Source organism: Diospyros lotus, chromosome 5 (genome assembly GCF_014633365.1).
Source record: "Diospyros lotus cultivar Yz01 chromosome 5, ASM1463336v1, whole genome shotgun sequence".
NCBI lineage: Eukaryota > Viridiplantae > Streptophyta > Magnoliopsida > Ericales > Ebenaceae > Diospyros > Diospyros lotus.
The window spans coordinates 5,447,004-5,469,792 of record NC_068342.1 but is presented as its reverse complement, the minus strand read 5'-3'; the positions used below and the strand labels follow the sequence as shown (position 1 = coordinate 5,469,792).

Below are 22,789 nucleotides of genomic sequence, written 5' to 3'. Positions count from 1 at the left end.
AATAATATTAAATAATTGATATCCACACCTAAAGATTTTCTATTACTTTAGAGAAACATATAAAATAAATGTATTATTTATCATAAAACAAAGTAGTTTAGTTGGTTTTAAAAGTTAATCAGAAAAAAACAAAAAGCGAAAAGTTGCTCAAAAGTTAGTCCACAGATATTGGCTAAAAATGAAAATATCTGTCTATTAATAATAGATGGCCCTACAGATAGACATGTTCTCCATTGTTGAATAACGCACCCAACTCTATTAATAACATCTCAGAGAGAGAGAGAGAGAGAGAGAGATGGATATGAGTGAAGAAAAGGAAGAAGAATATGGGATAGTGATCGTCGGAGGTGGGATCTGTGGCCTAGCCACCGCCCTTGCTCTACACAGGTACGTAATTTCTCCACCTCTTCCTCTTCTTCCTCCTTAAATATATAACTATATATATATATGATGAAGATGAAGAAGAAGAAGAAATATTATGGTGAAGTTGCACTTGCATGGCTTTGGGTGGTGCAGGAAGGGAATCAGAAGCGTGGTGTTGGAAAGATCAGAGAGTGTAAGGGCAAGCGGCGCAGCTATTGGCATCTTGGCTAATGGCTGGCGTGCCCTTCACAGCCTCGGCGTTGCTTCTTCTCTCAGACTCACTGCTCTTCCCCTTAAAGGGTACGCGCCCACCCTCCCTCTCTCAATCTCTCTCTCCTATATCAATTATTATTATTATTGTCAGAAAATATAACTTAATTCATTGAACTAATGATTAAGAAAGAACTATAGGGCTGCCCACGTGGACAGCCCAGTTGGTCAAGAAGAGGGCACAAAGTGTTTTCTGTGGTAAATTTTAGACCAAGATCAATGATCGAGTCTCGTAAGTGCCACTGTGAGGTACCTTTCTCCAAAGTAAGAGGGGGCTCTTTGTGCGTGGTGAGCTCGGGTCTAGCCACTGCGTCCGGCTGGGTTACCATGATTAACCTTCTCTCACGTTCTGTTGAGTCGGATGTGAGGAGCGCTCAGACCGAGTGATTTTACCTTTTGAACCAAGAAAGAACTACAGGGTATATTCAAATTTTCTAAAATCATGAAATCTAGGGATCAGAGCCCTAAAAGGAGCGGATCCCAAGAAAGAAGTATACGATTATTGGCTATTGCCATTAATTGATATTTTTCTTCTATATTTATGTTTTTATTATGAAATTATAATTTTTTTTATAAAATTAATGCATAATATAATGAGTGGACAGCAGCCCAGCTCTTCAATTTTTGCCGTTTTGCCAAGTCTCTGTTCATTATGACCCTACGTACACTTTGTTTCCCTATCCATTTATTGCTGTTTACACATTGTTGGTCCAACTGATGAAATCGTTCATGCTGGGTGTTCTCACACCTAGTCTGATAAGACATGGAGGGTTAATTATGGTGATCTAATCGTATGCAATGGCTAGATTCAGGCTCACCGCACACAAGGAATTCTCCTCACTTTGGAGAGAAGTACTCCACACTGTCGCTTACGAGACTCGATCCTCGATCTTGATTATCACGGAAGGCACTTTATGCTCCCTTCTTGTTAAGTCATAGACCCAGTGGATTGGAATTAACGGAGAAGAAGATTGGAGTTCATGTGTTTAAATAATATGATGTTAAATTTAAATATTTAAATAATCTATATATATAATTTTATCAACCCCCAATTTGGTTTGAGTCTTATTTCGTAGGCTCCAATATTAATTTTACTATATTTAAAATTATAAAAATAAAATCAAACATCATTACCCTTCGTTAATTGACGATGCTTATAGGTCTCCAGCAACTCCGACAACTACTTCCAGAGGGTTGTGGACGAGCAGTTAGTGCCACTGTCACAGGTCCATCGACAAGAAGATCAGAAGGGGGTGAAGAAAAAGTAATAATATATAATTCTAAGACTTTCATCAAATAAACTAATCTACCAACCACATGGGTCTCCTTCGGCATCCAACATCAATTGATCCTTTAATATCATATTATAATTGAATAATCTAATTCAAAAACACCATATAATATAATTTATTTGCTACGAGTTCAATTCATTATGGCTTTCAAAAACTAATTATCTAATGCTAAGTTTACTGATAATACACAACTTCTTCAATTCAAAGGAAACAGTTCATATTATCATCCGTGCTTTGCATCAAAATCGATCGGATGGCTTCTGTCGTACGTTCTAGCAGTAGTTGCGAGTGTTAGTGTTATAAATAAATAATAAAATTAGTATCATGCCAGTTGTATATATATGTTTTATATCTGTGTTATAAATAATATATATCATGGTAAAAATTCCATGTGGGTGCTAGCTGATAAATCGAATGTGTGTTGTATGTAGGGGTCGGGAAGTATCGTTGGACAAGGGCTTGACGAAGAAAATACCACTTGGGTAAGCTCAAAAACTTTTATCTAATTGATTATAGCTTATGGTTTTCATTTTAAGTTAAAAAATTTCCTTCCATCTTGGTCTTGTTGAACCTATTAAAAATAGAAGTGACTTAGGCCACGGCGTGACAAAGAGCTACTTTGGTTAGATTTATTATACTCGGATTGCATTTTTCTTAGCTAATATTGATCGATTCGTAATACCCTTTTACTTAAAAACCGAGAGAGAGAGAGAGAGTAGAGTAGAATGATACGCATGAGAATGATCGTGTGACAGGATTGGGGAAGCTCGATGCTTGAAAAGGAGTGACCTAGTCAATGCACTAGCAGATTCACTGCCTCCCGGGACCATAAAATTTGGGTGCCAAGTAGTCTCTGTTAAGCTTCCTCCCCGTGCTTCCCATCCCATCCTCCAACTTCTCGACGGAAGATCTATTGTTGCCAAGGTATGCACTGTACTGTACTCCTATCAATTCAATTGGATTGGTTGTTGGATCAGTGGTTCTTGGTCCAATATTTTATATATAGCTAAGCATAACTATAAAATGTGATCGACTGATAATTAACCACCCCTGAATCTGATCGATCATTCTTGTAACTAAGTTTTTTCATATATATATATATATCACATTCATTTCCTGCTTTAAAATGTGATCAAATACTAACTATACAAGAAATTAAGAAAGATGCATACTCTATCCTCCTCTTGCAGATTGTGATCGGATGTGACGGATCGAACTCGGTGATCGCCGACTACTTGGGTCTGAAGCATGCAAGAGAATTCTCTCTTTCTGCAGTGAGAGGGTTGACGAATTATCCCAACGGCCATGCTTTCCCCTTCGAAGCAGTTCGAATGAGGAGAAACAACACCATCGTCGGAAGAGTTCCGATTCACCACAAGTTAGTCTACTGGTTCGTTTCTCAAAGATCACCATCATGTGCAAAAGGTAGCCTTTTATTTCACACTGCATATGGGAGACGGGGACAGAATGGAATTTGGTAGAATGGAGGAAAAGACGTTAATTTGTAAATAGAATAAAATAAAAATAGTTAGAAATTATTTTTTGTACTTCGACAATTATATTAACGGTAATAGCTTTTTAAGAAATAAATTGCTCTGAGAGTCCTTTTTGGGTGTATTCTGAGCAGATGTGAAGGCCTCAGAAGATCCAGAGATTATTCGACAGTTGGCCGCGAAATCAGCTGTTAATGATTTTCCAGCAGAATTTAAGCAAATGATAGAAGACAGTGACCTGGAGTCGTTGTCCCTTACCCGGCTGAGATACAGAGCTCCATGGGACCTGCTAATGGCGAACTTCCGGCAAGGAACGGTGACGGTCGCCGGGGACGCCATGCACGTGATGGGTCCCTTCCTGGGACAGGGCGGCTCGGCAGGCTTGGAAGACGCCGTTGTTTTGGGCAGGTGTTTGGCGGGAAAATTGGGCGGAGTTGATGGGACGAAATATGGACGGCCGGAGGTTATGAAGAAAGTTGCAGAGGGCATGGATGAATACGTGAAAGAGAGGAGAATGAGGGTGGTGAGATTGTCAACACAGACCTATCTCATTGGCTTGCTGTTCCAGCCCGATCCATCGCTGCTGGTGAAAGTTGTCTGCATCGTTCTGATGGCTGTTCTCTTCAGAGACCCCATGAATCATGCTAGATATGATTGCGGCCCCTTGTGATTAATTTCGAGACTTTGTTTGTGTGATTAATTATTTGCTCACTCAACTTTAAATTGTAACCACTTACTCACTAAATTTTACTCATTGTTAACCATTTATCATTCGTTATAACTCTGTCTAATATTACACTAACAGAATCTGACGTGGCTAACGAAATCCAAAATTATCCAATTAAATATTCATTTTTAGCCGAGTCAGCTCCCCGTCAGCGCCAAGTCATTTGCCAACTCATTTAAGTAAGATTAATTAACTGGAAACTTAGAGACGAAATTGAAATTAAAGCTTCCAGTAAATGACCAAATTGAATTAAAATTAAGGGTTTCTGCTGGTCACCAGATACGCACGCACAGCACAAAATCAAGGGCTTCTGTCACTGTTCTTCCTCGCCGCACGATTGCTCGGTGCTCGTGGCCGCTCTTCTTCTTCGCTGCAAGATTGTTGGGTGCTCGTGGGTCCTCGTCGTGTGATTGCTTGGTGCTCGTGAGTTCTCCCTCGCTGCGCGATTGCTCCGTGCTCGTGGCCGCCGTTCTCCTTTGCTGCGCGATTGCTGGGTTGGAAGTGCTTCTTGCTTCTTTTGGAAGTGATTTCACAGTTAACTTGTGGGTTGTCTACTATAAACATTTTACTTGTCTATTATTTTAATCAACTTTATATATATATATAATATTATGCACCTTTTATTCTACTTCTCGTCCTACTTCATAGCCAAGCAACTTATTCAAACTGAATTGCATATAAATTGGTGCTAGTGTTGAAATTTTGAACATGTCATTATTTAATTGCAATTATGCCCTAATTTGAGTCAACATGATGATATTGAAAATGCTCTCTCGCAAGATGACCCACAACCAGTGCTTCTTGCTTTGTGTATTTACAACTAGTGCTTTTGTTTTCCAGGACAAAGGTGACCCACAAGTAAGGAGAATGGACCACACAAGCATTATTGAGGACGCTTTATTGGAGACCCAAGATGGTGGACCACATGAAGGTATTTTTTTTATTTTTAACTAAAAGATTCTACATTCCAAATAAATCATTCATCTTTTGGATTTATCTGTGTTAAATTTTTTGTGCTACATGTGAAAGCTTTCCCAGAACCATAACTATAGAAATGAAATCTAATTGCAGAGCTTGAGGATGAGTTGGACGATGCTGGAATAGAGCTTTCTGACTCCGAAGATGATGTGAACGATGGTGATTTTCAGTATGACAGTAATGCTCCAGAGCGAGTATCGATTGGTCTGAACTGCGACCCTATTGTTGAAGAGGAACACACAGACGTAATTGGAGAGGATAACGACTCTGATCATTCATATGATCCGTTGTTCGAGGAGTTGAACACCGACTACTCATCAAGTGAGGAGAACAACATTAGACTCCCTATATTTAACGAAGAGAAAGAGATATGGGATCCTCAATTTGAGGTAGGGAAGACATTTAAGGATGTCACACAGTTTAGGAAAGCTGTAAAACACCATGGGGTAGCCACGAGGTGCAATTTGAGGTTAAAAACGAATGATGATAAGAGAGCACAGGTCATATGCAAAAGTGGATGTAAGTGGAGGATTTGGGCATCGGAGAATAAGAAGTTGAATTGCATACAAATAAGACTTATAATCCTATCCACACCTGTATTAGAAATGGCACAAATAGGCATTGCACAGCTAAGTATATAGCTGAGAGATATTTGGAAACCTTTAGGTTGGATCCAGAATGGAAGATTAAGTTAATTATGAAAAGAGTTAGGGATGACTTGAAAATAAATATTGTGAGACAAACTGCTTAGAGGGCTAGAAGATGGGCTAGGATTTTGATTGAGGGGACGGATGGGCACCAATTTGGGTTACTATGGAGCTTTGCAGAGGAGTTGTTGAGAACAAACCCAGGTTCCACCTGTAGGATTGCAGTGCATGAATCCAAATTCCAAGGAATTTATGTATGCCTGGATGCTTGCAAGAAAGGATTTGTTGCAGGGTGTAGGCAACTAATAGGATTGGATGGATGTTTTTTGAAGGGTACATTTGGGGGTCAGATGTTGGTTGCAGTTGCCTTAGATGCCAATGATTGCATCTATCCAATTGCATTTGCTATTGTTCAAAGGGAGAATACTTCCACCTGGAGATGGTTTATGAGACATCTAGGTGGGGACTTAAAGATTGTTAACTGCAACGAATGGACCTTTATGAGTGACCGCCAAAAAGGATTGCAGAATGTGATTGAGGAAATGTATCCGAATACAGAACATAGATTTTGTGTGCGCCACATGTACACTAATTTCTTTAGAAAGGACTTTAAGGGATTGGCTTTGAAAGATATCCTTTGGAAGGCTGCAAAATCAACTACAGTTGCAGACTACAACTTTTGGATGCAAAAGATGCAGAAGGAATCCAAACCTGCATATGAGTGGTTATTGGATAGGCCAGCAAACGAATGGAGCAAGTCACATTTTCTAACGAAGGTAAAGAGTGATATATTGTTAAACAACCTATGTGAGTGCTTCAATAAGCTACTTTTGGAAGATAGGGAGAAGTCAATTGTGACAATGCTAATAGACATGCACATTAGCACAATGAAGAGGATTCAAACAAGAAGGGATAAGATGAGGAGAGTCATAGGCCCTTTATGCCCTAAAATTCATGAAAAATTAGTGAAGAACCTTGAAGTTGCAGATGGTAGCGAGGTGGATTGGTCCGGGGGAGCACAGTGGTATGTAAGAAGTAAGGATGGTGAGTTTGTGGTTGATCTCCCTGCTCGCACTTGCACTTGTAGGAGGTGGGATCTCACCGGCATTCCATGTGGCCATGCTTGTGTGGCAATCATAGAGAAAATGGACCTTCCTGTGCACTACGTAAATGATTGCTACAAGGTGAGCACTTACCTAACTTGCTATGAGAACCTCGTTATGCCACTTAATGGCAAGAAGTTGTGGCCTCTTGTGGATAAAGCACCTCTCAACCCACCCGAATGGCAAGTGACCAAAAGAGGTAGAAGGCAGAAGAAGAGGAGGCTGCAAGCTGAAGAGGTTGTTGTTAAGCTGAAAAGTGGAACTAGTAAGATCAAGAGGACAGGGTCAATTGTTATGACTTGTAGTTTATGTGGTTTATCCGGTCATAACAAGCGGTACCACAACAAAGCAGATACACCCTGCGAGGTTGGTTTACTACACATGCTGAATATGATATAAAACAATTAATTATATACACTAACTTTTGAACTTTTAATGCACAGGATTGGTTTGGGCAGCCAGGGAATCAACCTGTTGATGCATATAGTCAAAGTGTAGACCAGCCACCACAATCTAGGGTATTGCCTCTGATTTGTTGCCTAGCATATTTAACTTAATAAATAATAGAGTAATTGTTGTATTTTCTTTAACTCTAATTCATTGTATTTTCATTTACTAGCATCTTTAACTATTATATTTTTCAATTATGCAGAGTAAACTTCAACCTAGAAGATCTACTACAATGCCTTCAACTAGAGTAGCTCTTGACCCTTTGATGGAGGCATCCCAATTTCAATTCATGCCAACTCTAGGTATAGGGCCATCAAATGCATCTCACATGAACAATGATGGACCCATCCCACATGCACTTTATTCAGCAAACATCGTTGAAGATCAAGGTCAAAGTTTTTCCGTAGACACTATGATAGATGACCTACAACAAATGGAGCATGAGGAGCAAGCAAAGAAGAAGGCTATGGCAGCAAGGAACAGAAGAATTGCAAGAAGCTCATTGCCCTTTGTTGCTCCTAGGGGCAGGAAACCAGCATCCACATCTTAGCTTGATAATTTATTTATTTATTTTTTTTTTGCTATTGTTACACCCACAATGATGTATTATATCAAATTAGCATAGATGTAATGAGTGAACTTGGTGACCACCGTTTAGGATCGAGTTTTTGTTTTCTTAAGATGGTCATAGAGTCACATTTATTTGGATGGGTAGGTGTTTTGTTTGAGGCGATGATGGATTAAAAATTGTTGATTTTTGACATAGACGAAATACGATTTTTGTAATTAGTTTTTGGATCTTAATCTCATTATTGAATACTTTTTTTGTGGCGCATAGACTTCCCCGCAACTGTATTCCTGAAAGGAATGGCTCACTGCTGTGTGTGTCTGCGATTAGTTGACAATTGTGATCAGGGGAGAATGGACAACTGCGGGTTGATAATGTTTACTATGGTACCACGTTTTTGTGCTAAATATAATACCAATCAAATACTAATAAATGTCTGTACAAGATAAGTTGGTGGCATCATACAATTAAAACATCAACCGTAGTTCTAACATACATTCAATTATATTATCACAAATTGACATCAAATTGCTAATCATCTTCATCATTTTCATAATTTTGGCATAGAGACAGCAGTCCAGTGCTTGGAGTAGTTCAACTCTCTTCCTTTGACTTGTCAGCTAATTTCGTCGGCGTACTAGATTTGGAGGATGAAGATGGTGTTAGAGACTCCAAAATAGTGCTTGAATTATTTGCTTTTCTATCTTCCTATTGTTTGATGTCCAGCTTTGCTGGCTCATTACTCTTGGAGGCTGAAGATGGTTTTTTGACAACAGAAACCATGACTGATGAAGACTTGAAAATGAATTTACCATCACTGGTTCTCTGAGAACCCCTTTGCTTTTCTGTCAAATAACCACGGGAAAACACAAATGAGCCAATGCCATTATGGGAAATATGGTAAAGCCAACAAAGCATTTTCAATATCAACATGTTGACTCAAATGAGGGCATAATTGCAATTAAATAATGACATGTTCAGAATTTCAACACTAGCACCAATTTATATGCAATTCAGTTTGAATAAGTTGCTTGGCTATGGAGTAGGACGAGAAGCAAAATAAAAGGTGCATAATATTTATATATATATATATATAAAGTTGATTAAAATAATAGATAAGTAAAATGTTTATAGTAGACAACCCACAAGTTAACTGTGAAATCACTTCCAAAATAAGCAAGAAGCACTTCCAACCCAGCAACCGCGCGGTAAGGGAGAACGGCGGCCACGAGCACAGAGCAATCCCGCGGCAAGGGAGAACCCACGAGCACCCAGCAATCTTGCAGCGAAGGAGAAGAGCAGCCACGAGCACCGAGCAATCGTGCGGCGAGGAAGAACAGTGGAAGAAGCCCTTGATTTTGTGCTGTGATTGCGTATCTGGTGACCAACAGAAACCCTTAATTTTAATTCAATTTGGTCACTTACTGGAAGCTTCAATTTCAATTCAGTCTCAAAGCTTCCAGTTAATTAATCTCACTTAAATGAGTTGGCAAATGACTTGGAGCTGACGGGGAGCTGGCTTGGCTAAAAATGAATATTTGATTGGATAATTTTGGATTCCATTAGCCACGTTAGATTCTGTTAGTGTAATATTTGACAGGGTTATAACAAATAATGGATGATTAACAATGAGTAAAATTCAGTGAGTAAGTGGTTACAATTTAAAGTTGAGTGAGCAAATAATTACAACTTTAAAATTCAATGAGTGTTTATTAATTTTACCCGTTTGATGGATGTTGGTTAAGTGGTATGTAGTCTGTTGTGTTGTTCAGTTTATGGGTTTAAGTATTAAGAGGAGAATTAACAATGTTGTTTCAATTGGACTCCACTCCCGTCAAATTGAAGGTCTATAAATAAATAAATTGTATTCTTTAAGCTGGCGGTGGGCCAGCTTAGACAGACAAGCAAATTTCCTTGCTACAAGCAGCTGCAGTGGGGTTAAGGTTCGGAGGCAATGAATGAGAGAAGGCAGAGATGGAAGTGAGCAACAAGCCAGAATGAATATTTTTAGTCAAAACTCAAGAAATAGCTTATAAGCTATAGCTGCCATTACCCATAATTTTCTAATTTTAACATTTGAATATTTCCCTCAGGAATAAGTAACTTAAAATAATAAATAAATAAATAAATAATAAAAATAAGGGAAGGGAAGGAAGAAAAAGAAAGAGAAGCACCGCCTGCGCTAATCCGTTCCTTCTTTTCAATTTGAAATGGAAAAGTCGGCACTGAAAACGACGTCTCAGAGCATCGTCGTCGTCGTTGTCTGCCTGTCTATCTATCTATCTATCCATCTGTGATCTGAAACCTGATGAAGAAATGGGTTCAAGGGAGAAGCTTTTTCAAGAGCCCCAACCATTTCTCTCTCTCTCTCTCTACGTAAAGCCTTGACTTTGAATCCACGCCTCCGAAAGCACAATTAACACCGAAAGCAGCTCCCCTACCTGCCGTCCAGATTCCAATTTCCACCGCCCCCTACCGATTTTCTTCCGCCCTTCATCGCCGCCGACGTCTGCCGATTTTGACGCAGGAGATCGCCTCGATCTTCTCGATCCTTGATTCGGGGAATCGGAAATTCGCGTCGCCTGGATTTGTTTCAGCGGAACCCTAGCCTAATCCCCAAATTGAACGCCAGAAGTCGTGTCGATTTTCGTTCTTCCGCTTATTTCCCCTGGATTCTCGAAGGATGGCTAGTGGTTATGGCGAGAGATTCCAATTATCCGAGGAGAACAATCCCAAATCCTCGTCAGTGTTCTTCAATCGATCCCTGACCATGCGCGCGGCGTCAACGCAAATCTCTGGGAAACCCTACCTCTACGATTATTCCCTGCAGCGCAGCGGATCCATCAATAAAAGTTAGATCGATGGAACTAAATAATACGAGCACAAGCGATTTTATTTAATTTAGTAGAGTATTTTTTTAAAAATTTAATATTTTTTAACATAATAGATTATTAAATTTTAATTACTTTCTAAATTAGAGATATTAAACAATTACGAATTTAATATATAACTTAACAGTGAATTATAACAAATAATAAACTAATAAACATCTTATTAATTAAATGAAACAATCTTAAAAATAAATATAGAAGAATATCCGATATTCAAGAATGATAAAAATAAATTAAATCTCACAAATTTCCTGATTTTAGGATTTCTATTTTCTTAAATTAAATATAAAAAATTAGCCATGCAGACTGATCATTAAAAACTCAAAAGAGAATAATGAAAAGAAGTGAGGAGAAAACCAATCTGTTGCTGCCCCTTTGCCTTCGTGCGCCTTCTCTGCCTCGTGAGCTCCTCTCCCTTAATTCCTTCTATCATTAATATATATAATATAATATACCATGACCTAGCCCTCCAATTCATCCCATGGGCCCCACGCAATTGGACTTCAAGTGCACGCCTTCTTGGGCCTTCAAATTCCGCTGCCAGCCTTTTATTATTTAATTTAAGCTCCTGGTCCACTTCTTCTTGCCTTATTTAAAGCATTCACATGGCCCATTATTCATGAATTTCTTTTTTAATTGTGCAATTGCAGTAATTTTAATCCCGATTTCACCCTTGATGAAGATAGAATCTCTCAAAATTTAAAACATTAAAGTTGTAGATATTTTTCTTATCATTCCATAACATCTTGAATCATCTCAATTAGAGCTCGGACGAGAGAGTTATGCCCGTGTTATGAAGCAGTGTTGAAACTGTCCAGAATAGCGTAATTACCTTCATTTTTTTTATTTAATGCCTCATTTTGCTTCCTAAATTAAAATATAAGAATAATGAGTATATTTAGGTACCAAATAAATATAAAATGTAACGACCCGTTTGTAGCTCTAGAAGTTTATTAATATTTTATTTATGGGCATCAGAAATTTTGTCCTTATTATATTAAATGTTGAGAAATATTTTTATTGGCAAGATTTATGTAAGTAAATTATGTGGATAAATTATAAATGTTATCAATATATTTTGTGAAAAAAGTTGGAACAAAGAAAATGAAGAAAGGAAATGGAAAATGATTGAAAAGTCCAACTTAGTAGGCTAAATTGAAAAGTCCAACTTAATGCCATTTGAGCTTACTAATGCCCCAGCTACATTTCAATCACTTATGAATTGTATTTTTGAACCCCATCTATAGAAATTCATCTTAGTATTCTTCGACGATATTCTCATCTATAACTCACATTTGACCAGCGTCTACTGCACCTACAAACCACCCTTGACATCCTCCGATCTCACCAATTATTCATTAAGAAATCCAAATGTGAGTTTGGCCAATGGTAGGTAGAGTATTTGGGGCACATAATCCATACAGAAAAGGTGAGCGCTGACCCTCGAAAGATTGAGGCAATGGTATCATGGCTGAGACTGATAATAGTGAGGGCCTTAAGGAGATTCCTTGAGCCAACAGGTTATTATCGGCGTTTTGTTAAGAATTATGGAGTGATCAGCTGCCCCTTAATTGAGTTGTTGAAGAAGGGGGGATTTAGTTGAGGGCCCAAAGTTGAGAAGTCGTTTGAGGATGTTAAGGAGGCCATGAGTAAGGTGCCTGAATTGAAACTATCGGATTTTGACAAGCCCTTTATTTTAGAGACAGACGTGAGTGGCATTGGTATTGGGGCTGTGCTGGTGCAGGAAGGAAGGCCTATTGCCTTCCTAAGTCAAGTGTTAGGCCCTTGGCACTCTAGGCTAAGTATTTATGAAAAGGAATTTTTGGCAGTCTTAATGGCTATGGATAGATGGAGGCATTATTTGGAAGGGGGACAATTCATTATCAAGACGGACCACGAAAGTTTGAAGTTTTTATTACAGCAAAAGCTGCAAACACAGCTTCAACGGAAGGATATGGCCAAGTTCATGGGATTGGACTACACTATACAATTCAAGAAAGGAAAACATTGTTGCGGACACCCTTTCCAGGTGCCATGAAGAGGGAAGTCTTGCAGCAGTCACTGTGGTAACTCCACGATGGTATGAAGAAGTGATTGGCAGTTATGTTGGGGACCATAGAATTATTTCCTTACTGGAGAAACTGACGGTGGGGAATGAAGAGATGGAAAGGTATACTTTCAAGGAGGGAATGTTGAACTTCCAAGGACGAATCGGGATTGGGGACTAGGCTGATCTCAAAAGAAAAATCATGCAAACCTTGCATGAGTCGCCCCTAGGGGGCCATTCGAGAGAGCAAAATACATATGTGAGGGTTAAGGGAGTATTCTATTGGCCGAGGATGAAGGCCGAGGTCAAGGAGTTTGTGAGGAAATGTGATGTATGCAAGAGGTGCAAAACAGAGCTAAAACCCTACCCAAGGTTGCTGCAGCCCCTACCCATTCCAGAACAAGCATGGTCGAGTGTATGTGTATCGATGGATTTTGTAGATGGGTTACCCAAATCAGAGGGCAAGGACAGTGTTTTGGTGGTGGTGGACCGGTTCACCAAATTTGCCCACTTTATAGGGTTGTCCCATCCCTACACTGCCCAAGAAATAGCAAGGGTATTCTTAGATCGGGTAGTTAAGTTGCATGGTGTTCCTCATAACATAATCTCGGATAGAGACAACATCTTCACTAGTTTACTGTGACAGGAGCTGATGAGATCATTGGGCACTGACCTAAAATTATCCACAACATACTACCCTCAAATAGATGGTCAGATCGAGAGGGTGAATCAATGTCTTGAAACATATCTAAGGTGTATATGCCTAATGCGTCTCAAGGAATGGCATAGTAACCATCTTTGACACAGTGGTGGTACAACACTACTTTACACTCATCCATTAAGGTAACCCTTTTTGAAGCTCTATTCGGGTACAAGCCACCAGTACTACCAGCAGTGGGGGGGGGGGGGGGGGGGGGGTCAGATATGGCCTTGGTGGAAGAATATTTACAGAAGAAGAGGGAAGTAACCCAGCAAATAAGACAAGAACTGGCCTCTGCTCAGCACCACATGAAACAGTATGTGGACAAGAAGAGGACGGAAAGTGAGTTTGAGGTGGGAGAAGAGGTGTACCTAAGGCTGAGACACCTGCATTTGAGGGCACTGACACAGGGGAGGGCTACCAAGCTTAGTCCCAGGTACTTCGGACCTTTTCCCATAACCAACAAGGTGAGAAGAGTGGCTTACCGTCTATAATTGCTTGCTGAAACTCACATACACCCTGCGTTCTACGTTTCATTACTGAAGAAATCTATTGGGGGGCAACCAGTAAGTCCAACACTACCCTCCCTGCTTAAGGGAATTGACCAAGTTGTGGAGCCCGAGGCCATACTCGTGAGAAGAGTGATCCAGCGTGGAGGAGTTCCATTAATCCAGGTTTTGGTGAAATGGCAAGGCAATACTGCAGGGAGCAACACTTGGGAATACCTCCCAGATCTGCTCCAGAAGTTCCCTCGCTCTGTTAGCCTACTTAATCTTCCTTGAGGACAAGGAAGCGCTCAAGGGGGGAGCATTGTCACGGAGGCAGTTCATTGAGAGTTTCTTTAAGTTTTGTTCGTTGTAATCTTCATTTACATGTTATCATTTCTGCTGTAACCATTAGGCGCTAGAGGACAAGTAGATAATGCTAGGATCAGAGTTGTTATGCGGTTATGGGTGCAGGCCCACATGTCAGGAGAATATACTCCTCTAACGGCCTTACAAATATGCCTCGCGTACGCTGGGAAGAGGCATGCAAGAAAATCAAGAAGATTCTATTCTCTATCTAACCATTCTCTCTTTCCCTCTCTATCTCTCTCTCTCTCTGTTCGTCTCTTCCCCTCTAATTCCTTGCTGTTCTTCTTACTGTCGGCTCCCCTCTCGAGTGGAGGTCTAAATTTCCCTACCAATTCCATCGGATTAGTAGGAGGGGTGCAGCAGTCACAACAGGGTTGTGACACTTTCAAATTAATTTTTTGTTGTTCTAGATATATATTTTTATTACTATTTCTTGGTTCCGATTCTAGTCCTGGTTCACCCAGCAATGTCATCCCCATTCCTTGAAAGGGCTTCCAAAAGGTTACAATAGTATGCAATGGTAACGTTTGTATGAGAGAACTGGTTGTTGAATGGAAAGGGGAGTGGATAAATAGGGTTGTGTCATTTGGGTATGTTGCTGCTGTAAGTCTGGAGTTAAATGTGGTGAATAACGATGGGTTTCCTATATAAAATTTCACAGATGAGTTATTGAAAATTGGTGTTTTACAGCCTGTTGCTTCACTCTCTGATTTTGGTTCTTACTGTGCTCTAGGAGTTGGAATTGGAGGTTGTTAGTCTCTAACATCACTGCCGTTTTTCTGGAGTGGAACTAATCCTATTTTGATTTCTTTGGAGCCATGAATATGATATTTTTGCTGTGATGACAGTTGTGTACATCTGTGTTTAATAAACTGGGTGAGGTTGTTGTTTTGGTCACTGTTTTGAATTCTCTGGTGCCTTGATCTTCTGATATATATATTTTTTTTGGTGATGACTGTAGTGTTCTTCTGTGTTGAATAGACTGAGAGGGGTTGTTTTTTGATGATCTGTTACTGTGGGCTGTCCTGGTTTTTGCTCTTTTTCAAATATTATTTGACCTTTTATTTAAAAAAGAAAATCCCAGCACAAGTGTGAGTTTCTCTGCAAAAGGGGTTTGGACTAGACAGGAGGATCTCAGGTTTGGCTTAGGATTGGGTTCACTCCATTCCTTTGTTTATACGTTTTCATTTGGTTTCTGGTTTGGATTTGTTTCAGACTTGGGGTCTGGCCATGTTCCTAATTCCGTGTGCTTCTTTCAGTGGGATTAGGATCTTGAAAGGTTGATGGAAGGTATGGGATAATTGGTTATAACTTGTTTGGTAAGTTTGTTGCATGAAAATCTGGAGGACTTGTTTGATCTATTTTTTAAGACATCTCAGTCGGCTGATCATTTTCAATTATATTAGCTGTAATTTGATAATCCTTCTCTGATTACAAAGTTCCTTTGGCTGAAAGTCTGGAAGGGAATATTGGAGGTTCTGGTGTGTTTCCTCAACAGGATCTGTTTTCTCTTTTGGCAAGTTAATTTGGCTCTAGTTGATGCTTGGTTCTTACGTGATCCCTTAAAAGGCTTTTAGGTGTTTGGTTTTTAATCCTTATATAATATTGAGCTGGTTGTTTGGATTCTCTTCTGAACTGATGCCCCGAAGGATTTGGCTTCTAGGGAATTTGTTAAAATTACGAGAGTTGGTTTGAATTCTAGGCTGTAGCTATACTAAATTTTGTTTCCATCTATGCTCTAAGATTAATGTTTGATGTATGTGGAATGGAATATAGCTGGCTGTTGAGTGATGCTCGTATTGATGCTGATTCTTGTCTTTTCTACTAGGTGTGGGGCTGTTAGCTTTATTTTGAGGGAGAGGGAACTTGTAAGGGATGCTTAGTCGTAGAAAATGATTTCTAGTTTTTAATCTCCAATTTTCTGAAAAATTTCTAGTCTTCATTTTCCATAGAAAATTTGGAAAACACATGCACATGTTAGAAATACTGAAAACTAATTTCTAATCTAGAAAATTAGAACATACGTACAAAAAAGATAGAGATGTTTTAATTTCTTTTGGTAACTTGTGTTAGAGAAGGAGATGGAGATAATTTGGGGGGAAATTTTTGAAAACCCGTGTTTTCCAAATCTCTAAATGAGTAAGGAAAACTTAAAAAACTGGGGATTGTAGATCCTATTTTGACAATGAGGTGGTCTGGTAGTAGGGGTGGAGTCTTTTGCACGCTGTGGCTGCACTTGTGCTGAGGATGCTTCTTGGTGTTCATCTTCAGCTGTTCTTTTTCTGAAGTTGCTAGAAAGGACTGTGAATTGTTTTGGATTCTCTTGCTGTGAAGTTATGTCATTAAGAGCCTTGATAATATGCACTTTTGCAGTTGGGTTATCTTTTGTGACAGTCAGTGAGAACTCTGTTGTGGTCATTTCAGGCTGAAGTTGCCTATTTTTGTCTTGTAATCAGTTTTGGTTGACTTGAAATCAGTATTGGTTGCATCTTGAAAGTCTGGGGTTAGCCTGTAATGCGTGGTGCCCTGTTCTGCTATGTTTGTTTGCTTCCTGCTTTTCCTAGTTAGTTCTACATTGTTAGGATAGTTATCAGTTGGGTTAAGCCAATGTGCAGTTGGCAGTGATACTAGTTTTTGGGTTGTTTTTTGATTCTGTAACTTGATCATTCTCCCTTTTTAATGATGTATCTCATCTTTTATCCCAACAAAAAAAAAAAAAAAAAAAAGATAACAGGCAATCAATGGTGTGAGAAAATCGAAGCGTTGCATGTTGTGCTTACATATTTGATCAAGAAACCTCTCAAAAAGATCTTGCCTCTATGATTATTTTTACGTGAGTACCATTTCTCTATGGTTGAGTATTTTGGATCTAAAAATATTTCAATGGCCCGCCTGCAATCCATGCTATACCTCTCAAAATGATCTTGCCTCTGTGCACACGCATGTGTAAATTGATCCTACACATTTTCCTTCCCTACATATGTCTATATATTTACTGATCCTACACATTAAACATAGTAATCATTAATCAATCATTTTTAGCTTTATTGGTAGAAACTCCACTGACCACAATTTTTATGTACTCCTGACATTCGCACCCGCACTAAATATTTAACAGGCAGCATACCGTTGAGTAGAAGAATAGGTATCTGTGCTCATTGGCATGGCTGCTTCTGCAAAAACACACACACGAGAAAAGCCAAGAACAGAAGGAGACTGGACAATTGTTTTGCCTCGTCGAGGGAAACAGAGAATGAACTTGCTCAAAACTAGGATCTCTGAACAAGAACAATCATGGGTACCAACGGAACACGAAACCAATCCTGACAGGGAATTAAAATTGATGCGGAAGATTCAAGTATGTATGAAGAAAGTTGAGAGCTCCAAATTCTTTTGTACTCTAATGGATCAAATACAGGCTCCTGAAATCATGCATTGCATTCTTACAGTATTGGGTTCCGAGTCAAGGATGCAGGTGGTGATTTATGGTCTTGGCAGCATCGAATCATATGAACCGCCTCAATTTCAGCAAGCTGTTGCCATTTTAATGAGAAAAAGTTTCAGTTGGATTGGGGACGTGGAAGTGTTTGATCCAATTCTTTCTGCTACAGAATGTCGGGCACTGGAACGGCTTGGTTGTTCTGTTCTGTCAATCAACGAACGCGGTTGCCGACGAGCTTTGAAGCCAACACTGTTCTTTATGCCACATTGTGAGGTAGAATTATACGACAATCTGGTGCAGGCAAATTGGAAGACGGGTTTGTTGCATCGAATCCTGCTGTTTGGGAACAGCTTCAAGGCATACGAAGAATATGGCTCGGTCTTTAAGAACTCCACTCTTGTCGATTCGGGAAAGCATGTATTGGCTGTTGGAAGATTCACAAAAGAGTTTGGAATCAACACAGTTTCCATGACATGAATTGGCACTTCTTCATGGTCGATGATGGTGAGATGGAGGGAGCAGCAGTTCGTGAAATGACTTCCGAGGATTCAAATAGTTGAATCTTAATTGTTTCCTGATTGCATTTCTCCATTCATAGCAAATTAAATATGCTCATTTTTGTCATCCAGAAACTGCTTTTGGATGTCTTCATTTAGCCATCAATATCAGTATTATTACAAGCAAATATTTGTGCTCCTACATGATTTGCGTTCTAGATGCCCTGTGTGTATACGTTTAAGATTGACCCTTGGTGCTATTGTGAGACCTTAGATGATAAGTTTATCAACCCAAATTTACCGGCAATATTTTTAAAATAACTTTTTATCGGGGTTTAAATCTTTTTATTGCAAGTACGTACCATGCATAAATTTTTATATACTTACCTAATTTATATAGTTGAGATCTTTTTAATGTACTCCATGTGACTCTTTCCCAAAGAGTCACATGGAGTACATTAAAAAGATCTTTTTGATGTACTCCATGTGACTCTTAAAGAATAATAAAAGATATACGATGATATAGAATAATATTAAATAATTGATATCCACACCTAAAGATTTTCTATTACTTTAGAGAAACATATAAAATAGATGTATTATTTATCATAAAACAAAGTAGTTTAGTTGGTTTTAAAAGTTAATCAGAAAAAAACAAAAAGCGAAAAGTTGCTCAAAAGTTAGTCCACAGATATTGGCTAAAAAATAAAATATCTGTCTTTTAATAAGGGAAGGCCGTACAGATAGACATGTTCTCCCATTGTTGAATAACGCACCCCAACTCTATTAATAACATCTCAAAGAGAGAGACAGAGGGAGAGAGAGAGATGGATATGAGTAAAGTAAATGAAGAAGAGTATGGGATAGTGATCGTCGGAGGTGGGATCTGTGGCCTAGCCACCGCCCTTGCTCTACACAGGTATGTAATTTCTCCACCTCTTCCTCTTCCTCTTCTTCCTCCTTAAATATATAACTATATATATATATATATATGATGAGGATGAAGAAGAAGAAGAAATGATTATGATGAAGTTGCACTTGCATGGCTTTGGGTGGTGCAGGAAGGGAATCAAAAGTGTGGTGTTGGAAAGATCAGAGAGTGTAAGGGCAAGCGGCGCAGCTATTGCCATCTTGGCTAATGGCTGGCGTGCCCTTCACAGCCTCGGCGTTGCTTCTTCTCTCAGACTCACTGCTCTTCCCCTTCAAGGGTACCCCCCCACCCTCCCTCTCTCAATCTCTCTCTACTATATAAATTATTATTATTATTGTCAAAAAATATAACTTAATATATTGAACTAATGATTAAGAAAGAACTATAGGATTTTTGGCTATTGCCATTAATTGATATTTTTCTTCTATATTTATGTTTTTATTATGGAATTATAATTTTTTTGTATAAAATTAATGCATAATATAATGAGTGGACAGCAGCCCAGCTCTTCAACTTTGCCGTTTTGCCAAGGCTCTGTTCATTATGACCCTACCTACATTTTATATCCCTATCCATTTATTGCTGTTTACACATTGGAATTAACGGAGAAGAAGATTGGAGTATATGTGTTTTAATAATATGATGTTAAATTTAAATATTTAAATAATATATATATATATTTTTATCAACCCCCAATTTGGTTGAGTCTTATTTCGTAGGCTCCAATATTAATTTTACTATATTTAAAATTATAAAAATGAAATCAAACATCATTACCCTTCATTAATTGACGATGCTTATAGGTCTCCACCAACTCCGACAACTACTTCCAGAGGGTGTTGGACGAGCAGTTAGTGCCACTGTCACGGGTCCATCAACAAGAAGATCAGAAGGAGGTGAAGAAAAAGTAATAATATATAATTCTAAGACTTTCATCAAACAAACTAATCTACCAACCACATGGGTCTCCTTCGGCATCCAACATCAATTAAACCTTTAATATCATATTATAATTGAATAATCTAATTCAAAAACACCATATAATATAATTTATTTGCTACGAGTTCAATTCATTATGGCTTTCAAAAACTAATTATCTAATGCTAAGTTTACTGATAATACACAACTTCTTCAATTCAAAGGAAACAGTTCATATTATCATCTGTGCTTTGCATTGAAATCGATCGGATGTCTTCTGTCGTACGTTCTAGCAGTAGTTGCGAGTGTTAGTGTTATAAATAAATAATAAAATTAGTATCATGCCAGTTGTATATATATGTTTTATATCTGTGTTATAAATAATATATATCATGGTAAAAATTCCATGTGGGTGCTAGCTGATAAGTCGAATGTGTGTTGTATGTAGGGGTCGGGAAGTATCGTTGGACAAGGGCTTGACGAAGAAAATACCACTTGGGTAAGCTCAAAAACTTTTATCTAATTGATTATAGCTTATAGTTTTCATTATAAGATAAGAAATTTCCATCTTGGTCTTGTTGAACCTATTAAAAAAAAAAGTGACTTAGGCCACGGCCTGACAAAGAGCTACTTTGGTTAGATTTATTATACTCGGATTGCATTTTTCTTAGCTAATATTGATCAATTCGTAATACCCTTTTACTTAAAAACCGAGAGAGAGAGAGAGAGAGACAGAGAGAGTAGAGTTGAATGATACGCATGAGAATGATCGTGTGACAGGATTGGGGAAACTCGATGCTTGAAAAGGAGTGACCTAGTCAATGCACTAGCAGATTCATTGCCTCCCGGGACCATAAAATTTGGGTGCCAAGTAGTCTCTGTTAAGCTTCCTCCCCGTACTTCACATCCCATCCTCCAACTTCTCGACGGAAGATCTATTGTTACCAAGGTATGCACTGTACTGGACTCCTATCAATTCAATTGGATTGGTTGTTGGATCAGTGGTTCTTTGTCCAAAATTTTATAGCTAAGCATAACTATAAAATGTGATCGACTGATAACCACCTCTGATCGATCATTCTTGTAACTAAGTTTGTTCGTATTCTAGCCACTGTGCCCGGCTGAGTCAGCATGATTAACCCCCTCACATTCTGTCGGGTCGGGTACGGAGGCGCATGGGGTGAGCGATTCACTTTTTGGGACAAATTTGTTCGTATCACATTCATTTCCTGCTTTAAATGTGATCAAATACTAACTATATATACAAGAAATTAAGAAAGATGTATACTCTATCCTCCTCTTCCAGATTGTGATCGGATGTGACGGATCGAACTCGGTGATCGCCGACTGCTTGGGTCTGAAGCATGCAAGAGAATTCTCTCTTTCTGCAGTGAGAGGGTTGACGAATTATCCCAACGGCCATGCTTTCCCCTTCGAAGGAGTTCGAATGAGGAGAAACAACACCATCGTCGGAAGAGTTCCGATTCACCACAAGTTAGTCTACTGGTTCGTTATTCAAAGATCATCATCATCTGCAAAAGGTAGCCTTTTATTTCACACTGCATATGGGAGACGGGGACAGAATGGAATTTGGTATAATGGAGGAAAATATGTTTGTAAATAGAATAAAATAAAAATAGATAGAAATTATTTTTTGTACTTCGACAATTATATTAACGGTAATAGCTTTTTAAGAAATAAATTGCTCTGAGAGTCCTTTTTGGGCGTATTCTGAGCAGATGTGAAGGCCTCAGAAGATCCAGAGATTATTCGACAGTTGGCCGTGAAATCAGCTGTTAATGATTTTCCAGCAGAATTGAAGCAAATGATAGAAGACAGTGACCTGGAGTCGTTGTCCCTTACCCGGCTGAGATACAGAGCTCCATGGGACCTGCTAATGGCGAACTTCCGGCAAGGAACGGTGACGGTCGCCGGGGACGCCATGCACGTGATGGGTCCCTTCCTGGGACAGGGCGGCTCGGCAGGCTTGGAAGACGCCGTTGTTTTGGGCAGGTGTTTGGCGGGAAAATTGGGCGGAGTTGATGGGGCGAAATATGGACGGCCGGAGGTTATGAAGAAAGTTGCAGAGGGCATGGATGAATACGTGAAAGAGAGGAGAATGAGGGTGGTGAGATTGTCAACACAGACCTATCTCACTGGCTTGCTGTTCCAGCCCGATCCATCGCTGCTGGTGAAAGTTGTCTGCATCGTTCTGATGGCTGTTCTCTTCAGAGACCCCATGAATCATGTTAGATATGATTGCGGCACCTTGTGATGAATTTCGAGACTTTCTTTGTGTGTTTGATGGATGTTGGTTAAGTGGTATATGTAGTCCGTTGTGTTGTTCAGTTTAGGGGTTTAAGTATAAGAGGAGAATTAACAATGTTGTTTCAATTGGACTCCTCTCCTGTCAAATTGAAGGTCTATAAATAAATTGTACTCTTTAAGCTGGCGGTGGGCCAGCTTAGACAGACAAGCAAATTTGCTACAAGCAGCTGCAGTGGGGTTAAGGTTCGGAGGCAATGAATGAGAGAAGGCAGAGATGGAAGTGAGCAACAAGCCAGAATGAATATTTTTAGTCAAAACTCAAGAAATAGCTTATAAGCTATAGCTGCCAT

General features: G+C 39.2%; 2 protein-coding genes and 1 long non-coding RNA gene across 7 annotated transcripts; 2 read left to right on the top strand and 1 right to left on the bottom strand.

Annotated features, from left to right (window-relative positions):
• Window positions 1-218: 218 nt before the first annotated feature.
• On the top strand, window positions 219-22,499 carry LOC127801329 (monooxygenase 1-like). 4 transcript variants are annotated; one of them, XM_052336327.1, is made up of 7 exons: window positions 220-387; window positions 517-663; window positions 2,357-2,407; window positions 2,681-2,849; window positions 3,116-3,350; window positions 3,553-4,081; window positions 22,440-22,499. In XM_052336327.1, exons 1-7 carry the CDS (start codon window positions 296-298, stop codon window positions 22,444-22,446), a joined length of 1,230 nt encoding a protein of 409 aa, XP_052192287.1. In that variant the 5' UTR covers window positions 220-295; the 3' UTR covers window positions 22,447-22,499. The 4 variants fall into 4 exon arrangements, with proteins under 4 accessions (XP_052192290.1, XP_052192287.1, XP_052192288.1 ...); XM_052336330.1 differs by lacking the exons at window positions 517-663; window positions 2,357-2,407; window positions 2,681-2,849; window positions 3,116-3,350; window positions 3,553-4,081 and adding exons at window positions 19,384-19,530; window positions 20,620-20,670; window positions 20,952-21,120; window positions 21,478-21,712 and having other exon boundaries at window positions 219-387; window positions 21,911-22,446; XM_052336328.1 differs by lacking the exon at window positions 22,440-22,499 and having other exon boundaries at window positions 3,553-4,145.
• LOC127801333 (uncharacterized) lies at window positions 8,420-11,191 on the bottom strand. Its single transcript, XR_008023004.1, has 3 exons — window positions 11,140-11,191; window positions 9,038-10,715; window positions 8,420-8,736 (listed from the first exon to the last, which is right to left on the bottom strand). It is a non-coding gene; the product is annotated as an uncharacterized LOC127801333 (long non-coding RNA).
• LOC127801332 (protein SENSITIVITY TO RED LIGHT REDUCED 1-like) lies at window positions 14,581-18,565 on the top strand. 2 transcript variants are annotated; one of them, XM_052336338.1, is made up of 2 exons: window positions 14,581-14,756; window positions 17,502-18,565. In XM_052336338.1, the coding sequence occupies exon 2, from the start codon at window positions 17,547-17,549 to the stop codon at window positions 18,300-18,302; it is 756 nt and encodes a 251-aa protein (XP_052192298.1). In that variant the 5' UTR covers window positions 14,581-14,756; window positions 17,502-17,546; the 3' UTR covers window positions 18,303-18,565. The 2 variants fall into 2 exon arrangements, with proteins under 2 accessions (XP_052192298.1, XP_052192297.1); XM_052336337.1 differs by having other exon boundaries at window positions 14,581-15,673.
• Window positions 22,500-22,789: the final 290 nt, after the last annotated feature.